General features: G+C 37.6%; 1 protein-coding gene across 1 annotated transcript in view; it reads right to left on the minus strand.

Annotated features, from left to right (window-relative positions):
• Nucleotides 1–9,706, minus strand: part of rnf11b (ring finger protein 11b) — a 12,414-nt gene extending 2,708 nt beyond the window's left edge. Inside the window, exon 1 of the mRNA XM_079897757.1 lies at nt 9,146–9,706. Coding sequence (XP_079753883.1) covers nt 9,146–9,268 — 123 coding nt within the window. The 5' untranslated portion in view covers nt 9,269–9,706. The remainder of the gene's footprint in view (nt 1–9,145) is intronic.
• Nucleotides 9,707–10,267: the final 561 nt, after the last annotated feature.

The raw sequence follows: 10,267 nt of genomic DNA on the forward strand, positions 1-10,267 counted from the left end.
ATTTTAGTGTGACACACTTCATAAGTTTAAATACTCTTTACTATACCCTTTTTCTTTTTACTAAAAAAATTGCAATCTTTTAGCACCGCCCTGATGAATATATATACGCGTGTGTGTACGTACGTGTGTGTGTGTGTGTGTGTGTGTGTGTGTGTGTGTGTGTGTGTGTACTTGTACAACTATCTTTGTGAGGACCAGTTTGAGTTTTAGACCATTGGAGTGAGGACAAAGAGTAAAATGAGGACATTTTGGGCCGGTCCTCACTTTCTGAGACCCTTTTAAAGGACTGTTAGAGGGTCAAGACTTGTTTTTAGGGATAAGGTTATAATTAGGTTAAGGGTAGGTTTAGGGTAAGGGTTTGGGTTAGGCACTTAGTTGTGATGGGTAAGGTTAGGGTAAGCGGCTAGAGATTGCATTGTGTCAATGAATGTCCTCATAAAGATAGATGTACAAGAGTGAGTGAGTGAGTGAGTGAGTGTGTGTGTACATACTATAATATAACATCCACAATATAAATGTAAAATAAAATTTAAAAATACCAAAAAGATTTCCTCTCTTATTTTTTTTTAAAATGTTGTTAAATATCTTTAAAAAATTACACAAAGGGTATGTAAACTAATGAAAAAAAAAAAAAAGTGTGCACTTGTGAGCACAACTGTATCTACCTAATCGCCATTACAGCAATATAACTTTAAATTACCACTAGACCCAAGAGGGGACATTAATATATTGTTTCAGGTGTCAACGATTTTACCCTGGAGTTCAGATCACGTCTCCCTTTAAAACCCTACAATAAATTAGCCTTGTAAATGAGTGTTGATTTGTGAATGGTGGTGTTGATGGTTATTGGACTGGAGGTTTCACACTCAGTGAGCTTGCAGTCTTGAGATCAACAAAAACCATCAGTAGTGCTTTGGCTCAGAACAGCCACACACGGCCAAATCTGTAGATGTTGCTCTACGGGTAATAATACTTGGCAGATATTTATTACTTCCTTACATTATAAACCTCCAACCCACATGCATTACGCACCACGATAGTGATTAATCAAAGGTAGGACATATTTCCACACTGGGGAGTAATGCCCATAAGCAGGAGTGAGACAGATTCTGTAGAAACCAGGCCTGAGGACTGGGAGGTGCTGCTGGGAAAAGCAGCCATTGCGTAGAGCAATTCTGACTTCAGATCGGATTAAAGGTGAGCTGTGAGATCAGGTTCAGCGCTCTCTTGACAATTAGGTCACACAGTGGCCATATCGAGTCCTACAATCACATGACGGACACATCAGACAGGTTACACTGCCAACTTGAAATACAAACTTCTTTGTACACCGGCTAAAGAAAGAAAGAATGTTTGTGAGACACATACACGTACTCATAATGTAGCGATCAACATAGCGATCGACATTCTGTGATCCAGCAAATAAAGGTGTGTGTGAGTTTAGCTGGAAGCAGAACCGAAACATGATCGTTCTGACAACGACAGTGTCGTCTTCTCTGAAACTCTATAGTCGCTGCTAAGTCAGTCAGTGACTGCACAGTATAAAATACATGCTATTTTAAATCTTACATAAATGGTATAAAATATATATAATACATAATATAATATAATATAATATGTTGCTATGTTAGGGATGTTTAAACAAACAAAGCAATGTATATATAATATATGTAATATTCAGTTCATCTTTAAGGGTCAAACTACAAACTTTAAACAAGATTCAGACCGACTCAACCAGATTGAGAAAAGATGGTCTCATCAGTTTATTGCAAACAATTTTGGGAACAAGAGAATTAAATCAAATGATGACAAAACATCAGATTTGTGAAAAAGGCTTTGCTGTGTAAATGCAGCCTAACAAGCCTTGTTATTATATCAATAAAACAACATTAACAAGAAAAAGAAAATCATCACAAACTAACGCATAAGATTAAGGGAATCATAAGCAGTGAGGGAAAACACTACCTTTAAACATTTACCTGTAAGATGTATTGTAGTAGGCAGTTATGAATATGGACACGCCATATTTCAGTTATCAAGTGCACAGAGCTAGACACGTCGCTGTTAAATTGCTCGTTTGAGAACACCACGAACAATAATCAGGCACTCCAACACCGCGAGTGCAAGATAATGATTTGATTGGTTCAAAGAAACAGACAGACAGAAACAAAGAGATGAAGGGAGTGAGGAAAAAAAAAAAACGAGAGCTGGCGAGCGGGGAATTCTGTTTGGTCTGGTAGGCTTTGCTGCTAAACAAAGCATGTCGAGGAGTATCCGGCCCTCCCTCATTACTGGAACAGACATCCAGCGGTCCATTTTCTGCTCTCTTTCTCCAAGTCTGTTCCAATAAAGCCTAAAAAGCACCACTCCCTCCCTGGACTCACTGGACTAGACAAAACAACCCAAACCTTCACTGCACTGTACGCTTCCATTGCCTCTAAAACCCAAGAGATAACAAAACAGAACTGTAAACCAGTAAAACAACTATTATTCCTGATAACATTGTCATCTACAGAGTGCTGACTTTTCTTTAGAAATCAAATCAATGGCTGATACAGTGCTTTCACAACAAACATAGAAGTGAAGACATCTGTGCTTCACATTCCTGTGCATAAATATCACTCGATCAGCCCAAAATAAGGCTACAGGCTAGCATGACTCAACCAGACAGACTATGAGGAGCAGCAACTTTAGCATCTCCAACACTACTACATTTAACATTAGCTTCCCAAGCTACCAAGATAAAGTAGCTACTATACTGAAGCTGTAAAGGGGCATATATCTTTAAAAAAATACATTACATAACTAACAAAGGATAAATCGATTGATGGATAGTCCAACTTCACACAAAGCGGACTGTTGTGTACAGCATTCGAATTTTAAACCAGGCTGAAATCAAACTTTTTTTTGCATGTTAACATACCAAATGTGTTATGGGAGCAGACATTTTCAGCACCTGCTTTGCACTCCGGGGCAATCAACTCTATCTTTTTCTGTCTCACACACCATTTGTCCTTTTCTTAGCATTGAGTGGGCTGAGGAGGTGGACGCTTGTCTGAGCGCAGGAAGGTTAAACAAACAGCTGTTTGAGTGCTACTAAGTCAGCGGTGCAGAAATGGTCTGTACCAGCTCAGCACAAAATCAAGGTCTCCATTACCAAACAGGAAGAACACACTCACCACACATACATGTACAGGTATATACACAAATACATATTTTATACACACACACACACCATACAAGTCTGTTTCCATAATATAGATGTGTGTACATTTATATAGTTGTGTGTGTGTACATATATGTATATGTGTATGTACACACACATACTGTATGTATGTGTATGTATATACACATATACATACACACATACTGTATATACACACATACATAGCTTCTTAAAGGGATACTCCAGAAAGGAAGATATTTAGAAGAATGTCAGTAACCAGACAGTTTCTGGTACCATTGACTTCCATAGTAGGAAAAAAATATATACTATGGAAGTCAATGGTACCAAAAACTGTCTGGTTACTGACATTCTTCTAAATATCTTCCTTTCTGTTCAGCAGAAGAAAGAAATTCATACAGGTTTGAAACAACATGAGGGTGAGTATATGAAGACAAAATTTTCATTTTAAAGTGGAGTATCCCTTTAAGCAGTGTGACACAAAAATTACATTCAGACCACACACTATTTAGATACACAAGCCCTCAGACACAATTTCAGCAGTGCCAGACTGAAGGGAATTTGGTTACAGGGAAAACATAACTACTTGTTTATGCTGGTGAATCCTAAGTTAAGTGTTGTTTTCTATTTGTAAATCACAAGATTCTCATGAAATGGATGTTTTGCATTTCTTTAAAGTGTGCTATGTGTTAAGTTACACAGATTCAGGTCACTAAATGGTTAAATGTTTAGTCTCTGACACTTAAAAAGCTGCAGGCCCGTTTCTTCACACTTTGCAGACGTTTATCTCCTATGAATGGTTCATTGTGCGCACTGCATGGGTTTCCCCACATTGAAAATCAACACCTTTCGTCAAACAGGCTACTTCTTTTATAAGAAATTAGTATATCAACCATGCTAAAGCTCTCCTTCTGTCCCGCTTTAGTTCAGTCATTGTCTGTTCTCACACAAGCTTTATGGGAGTTTATGGTTTATTTGTTTTAGCATCATTGGCGTGAGTAGCCGGTGTAGTGGTAAAGACCTGAGCAGATAACTGAAAGGTTGCAGGTTTGAACCCCTAAACATTTGATCCATACACTGATCCATCCTACGAGAAGATGCCATAACTAATGTTCACACAAATGAGAACGATGTTGTAAATGACAGAAATACAGCCTATTCAATATCTCATACTGAACTTTGGTATCAACCCAAGATGCATTGAAAGCATGGGCAAAAATAAAGAAGAAATGTTTTTTAAAAATAATAATTCCAGTGGACAAACAACTCCTGAAAACATTCAGGAGACAACAAAAATTGTGACCTAGGACCCTAACACAGTATGAAATTCTGTACTAAATGAAAATCCATCATATAAAAGTGTTATATTATTTTAATTTTATTATAATATTATTTCACTTTCCAATAATTTTGGCTCACGTTTTTTCAAAAGATATAGTAATTAGTTACTCAGGAGACAAAAGTATCAGTGCAGAGAGTGTGATATAAAAAAAACTATGTAAATACCACTAATGAACAGAATATTTTTATTATGTGTCAATCAAGCTGTAATTTTGCAAAAAGTGTGAAAATATTTAATCGTATTTAGGGTGCATATAATGCTAGACAATATAGTCTGCCATTTATTCCAAAAATGTTTGAAATGTAATTTCCAACATCATAAATCATTCACACATCATGCTATTAAACACAATGCATCATTTTAGATGTGGTGGAAATGTTTATGAAGTATTAAAGACTACCGGGCCAAAAGTGTCCATAGCTTAAAAAAAAAAAAAAAGTGTGTTTGTCAGAGAGAAAGTGAGACAGGTAAAGTGAGGGTAAGACTTAGGATTGAGTATGTCCACTTAAGATGAGCTGTCAGGCAGGCTACTAGGTGACGTAATCCATGTCAGAGGGCAGAGAAAGAAGCCTGTTAGCTCGAGCTACAGCACGATAAACAGAGAATCAATTGATGAGTGAGCAGTGCAGAAACCACAACACCTTTTAGGCTAAAGGAAACCTCCATTATTTCTACTGTTGGCTCCCGCACAGTCTTTCTCTCTCACAGACGTGCTTATCTCACCACGTCCAGCCCCACACGCATGAGTCAGCAAATGCTGTCAGCTGCTTTCCAAACTACCAGGAAGACCTCATACACGTCTCTTCTTCACTCCTTCAGGATCACTTCCCGTTTCAATCAGATGCACCCTACAGCACCAAAACACTAACAGGTTATCTTTACTGTTCAGTCACACAGACCAGAGTGGATCCGGCTGTTTTTCTGAAATAGAGCCGTTCTCATCGGTTTAGTCTCTGTCTGAGACACAGGGTGTGAAACTAGGCTAACTCTACTGAGCTTCTTACACAATTGTGCTAATGCTTCTTAACATAGCAGCTAAAGAAAGCCAGGAACCATGAGAGCTTTGATAAGATATCAACCGCTAAAGAAAACCTCAATGGAAATGTTTAACGGAAAAACTAAATAAATATACTTAACTGTTCAAGAGCAATTGAAATCAAAAGTGAGAGTAAAGACAATTTATAATGTTACAAATAATTATATTTCAAACAAATGCTGTTCTTTTGAATTTCCTAATAATTTTTTTTTTTTTTAAATCAGCACAGCCGTTTTCAACACTGATAATAATAAGAAATGTTTATTATTAGAAGGATCATGTGACACAGGTAAGCCCTCGCAGGAATAAATTAAAATTTAAAAATATATTAAGATAGAAAACAGGAATTTATATTGTAATATTTCAAATTACCATTATTTTATCAAATGAAAGGTAACCTGGTGAGCATAAGAAACTTCTTCCAAAAAGCATTAAAAAAAAATCTTACCGACTCAAATTTTTAATGGTACCGTACATTATTTGACATAAAATGGGGTCCAAAATTCTAAGACCGTCTTAAAAATAAGGCATTTTATTTTTCCCATGCATTAAATAAAGTATGATACTGTAAAATGCATTTAACTTTTTCCAACTTTTCATTCAAATTGCAAAGCTAATCTTACAAGTTGTGAAAAACATAAGATTTAGAGTGCAAATCAGAACTGTTAGAAAAATCTATTTTAACATTGCCGCTTCATTTTCTGACTTCAAACACATCGTTCTCCATTTCTGCACACAGTTAATGTGGCATATTATAAGAGAAACCTTAAAGTTCACCATAAAATGAAAGTTCTGTCATTATTTATTAACCCTCATGCCATTACAAACCTTTATGACTTACTTTCTTCTGTGGACCAGACCAGTTATTTTGAAATGTCTCAGTGTTTTTTGTCCATACAATGAAAGTTAATGGGGTCCAATGTTATTTCAGACCCTAATGCCTATGGACAAAACAAGTTAAAATATTATATCTGAAGAAAGAAAGTCATACAGGTTTGGAATGACACGAGGGTGAATAAATTATGACAAAATTTTCATTTTGGGGGGAACTATCTATCTAGCAGATCACGAATTGGATGGCTTTGTTGTGTTTGTGTTCTGAAAGTAGTAACATCAAAGTATTCTTGAAAGTTTTTGAAGGCTTATGAATGAGGCCATTAAAACAGCTTTTACAACTATTTACTACCGCACACTAAAGAACCCTTTATAACTTAAAAAAAAATAAGCAGAACAGATTCTGTACATACTTGAGAGCATAGGCAGCCCATTCTAGCTCCCTGCCTGAGACTCTGGGGGAAAAAACGTCAAGCATTCTTGGCAGGCGACGCAAAAATGTGCTGAGATTGGGAATGATTTGGGTTCTCAAGGGGGCCGTGCAAACAGACCTCCTGTCTGTCCAGCATTCCGACAATAGGCCGAAGCGTGCCATCGGAATATTGCACAGAGCAGCAGTGGCGTTAACAAACGCTGGGTGAATTCAGCACAGCGCTGTCTTCTTTTGCTCTTTATTTCACACCCTTGTCTGATCTTGCACCCAAGAGACTCGATAAATTCACAAAACAGAAAGCCGAGCATGGTTTTTGCTGGTGTTCAGCAGAAAGGTGCGTCTTCTTGAAAGACACAGCCCAGTAACACAAGAAAGATATTAGTGGCACATGTTTGCATTTCAACCCTGGAGATGATGATGTGAGAGATTTGCTTAAAAAAAAATGGATGCTGTTTCTACCCATATAACATATGAATTCATTGTATGGAGTGCAAATAAAGAATTATTGTAGAAAATAAAGCAGCAGCCACTGGAAAAGATTATCACTAGAAGTCTACACTCTTAAAAAATAAAAGTGTCAAAAAGGGGTTTGACAGTTATGCCATTGAAAAAAACATTTTTAAAAGAAGCATTTTTTCTTAGTGTGAACTTTAATAATCTTAAGAACATTTTTCACTATAAAGAACCTTTTGTGCAGTGGAAAGGTTTTATGGATGTTAAAGGTTCTTCATGAAACCATAGGTGCCAATAAAGGACGTTAATTTTAAGGGTGTAAGATGCAAATGTCACAAAACAAGTGTGATAACTCTTCTGCAATCATTATACATGCAACACTACCTAGAAATGTTTTATAAACCTTTATACTTTATAAACTGTGGTTCTCCTTTGAATCAATTTCCTGGCCCATCAGAACATTCAGGCTGTTTCTAGACAACTATGTGGACTATGTGCAGAACGCTGTTAGTACAGCTGAAAAGCGCAAGGAACGCCCCACCTTCTGCTTTCATTGGCTGGTTGCTTCCACTCTGTGCCAATCATCATCTAGATAATCCAGCCAAAATTGAAACCAAGATTGGAGAGGAAGTTCTAAACTTCTGGAGGAAGGTTTTGCATAAGATGATTTATAACAGTTACATCACAGCAGTTGAGGAAATTACTGCATGATCGTTTGAGATGCATATCTGATTATCTTTTGGAACCTAATGGGTCGATGGCGATTTGCTTATGGGGAAGCACAGTTTGCTGGTATCTTTTTGTAAAGCAGATAAGATCAATACACAACAAAGAGGATGTAACAGCCATCACAGCAGCAAACATGACTAAAATACCACAGAGCTCAGACTTAATGCACAAACATTATAAACCATGTTGCTTCTTAAAAAACACAGTGACAGTACATAAAATGTTTGTGCTTACACGATTATTCGTTTCAATATGGCACAACACAAAGACATCCAGTCAAACCCAGTTCCCATAGAAGTTAAAACGTGTTGACATGTGATGAATGCGTTCCATTTAAACAAAGTAATATGAAACATGACATCATTTTAAACAGCATGATCTCATGACATGAGCTCAAACTGATATCAGTGTGGAAAATCCCCAAAAGCAATGGTTCCCAACCCTTTTGACTCCATGCAGAACAATGTTGGAAGGCTGACTCATTGTCTTATTTGAAATATTTTAAGCCATCTTGCGGCCCCTATGGAGGTTTGCAGAGACACCAGCTAGCTAGGTTGCCCTAGTACAGATATCCCAAACCAGGGGTATGTGTACAACAAGCGTATGTGGCAAGACTTCAATTAAAATACATATAAAACTGCTAATAGATGAATTTATTGTATTATTTTGTGTGTGGGGCACTAAAAAAAGGACACAAACGGGTTGAGGAACACTACCCGGGAGAACAACATCGCAATGACGTCACAAATGCAAACAAAGCGCGTCACAATTAGAATTGTTACTTTGTCGCAATAAAGCTGGCGCTGGTGAATCAACGCGCCACGGAGGCAGCAGTAAAGATGAAATGACAGGCTGTCCATCTGTTTGGACGGTCGGACGTGAATTGTAGGCCAAGTTTATGTCGAACAAAGAGGATTTAGTATTGCACACTGTCTAGAGCGAAATGAAACAGATGGAGCTCCTGCTGCAGCCTGGTGTTACATAGACAACCTATACATCATATCACATTAGAGTGCATTTGATATTTCACATTATCAATATAGCAATGTGAATGTTTATATTAAAAAGCATGAGAAATGTGCTAGCCGAAAGGAAAGTTTCTTTGTTTATTCTGAAGGTTTTTCATAAGCTTACCTGATATGGAGGTGGCGGTTCCTGATCCGGATCGTTGGCGTCACCGAAACTGGCCCTGTCTGACTGTGATTCGTGGAGCAAGGAGATATCATCCGAAGTGGGAGATTTCAGACAATTCCCCATCTCCTTTCCAAACTCCTTGTTATCTAAATGTTGAAATCCTGCCTATCTGTTCCTGTCCGCCCTTAATCACTCCAGCCGGACTTCTGTCCTTTTAAACAGAATGACTAAACGTCTATCATTCATTTAAAATGATCCGATCACCATTAGAGATCCTGACGGAGAAAAACAAACCATTGTCGACACACAAAGAACCCTGGAAAAAAAGTGTTATACACGGATATGAAACGATGCTTTTATAAACACACACAGTTTAACCCTGTCAAATGCGTATATTTGCCCTAAAACCGTGTTATGTAGTGTTGTCCTTTTCTCCTCGTCTCAACCGTAAACACTGGTTAGGCTACAACGGATAATTTCTACAATATCAAATATGCGCTCGCTCTCAATGGCGACTCAAGCAATGTTGCCTTTCAGGCAGTCACTTTAAGTCCCGCCTCCGTGCCGTATGGACCAATCAGCGGGTTTCTTCTTTAGTAAGGAAGTTATTAGTGGTTATTCGTCACCCAATCATATTGCCGACTTAGAACACCAACAACAAGGGGGTTTAAAGGCTGTAAACTTGACCGCATTAGGCCGCTTTAAAGGCATATTTCACTCGAAATCAAAAATGCTGTCATTATTACTTAACCTCATATTGTTGTGAAAATACATGCCTTTATTTTTTTCGTGGAACAAAAAAAAAAAAAGAAAAAAAAGAAGATATTAGACAGAATATTTGGCAGTCCCTTCACAATTCACTTGCATTGGAGGTAAAAGGTTGAAACAAATAGGGACCACTGTTGGGGAAAGTTACTTTTAAAAGCAATGCGTTACAACGCTGGTAGGTTACATGATAAAGACAACATGGTGACTGTAGCAAGTCCGAATTACATCCATACATACTCCACACATACAATACAGAACATATTTTTTTAGCAGTCGCGAATTAATTGCATATTCAAAAATAGTACCTACTTGAGAGTATGCGATTTGGGAAGCAGCCTCTTCCGGATTATTTTT

This window comes from Squalius cephalus (assembly GCF_949319135.1).
Source record: "Squalius cephalus genome assembly, chromosome: 16".
Classification (NCBI taxonomy): Eukaryota; Metazoa; Chordata; class Actinopteri; order Cypriniformes; family Leuciscidae; genus Squalius; species Squalius cephalus.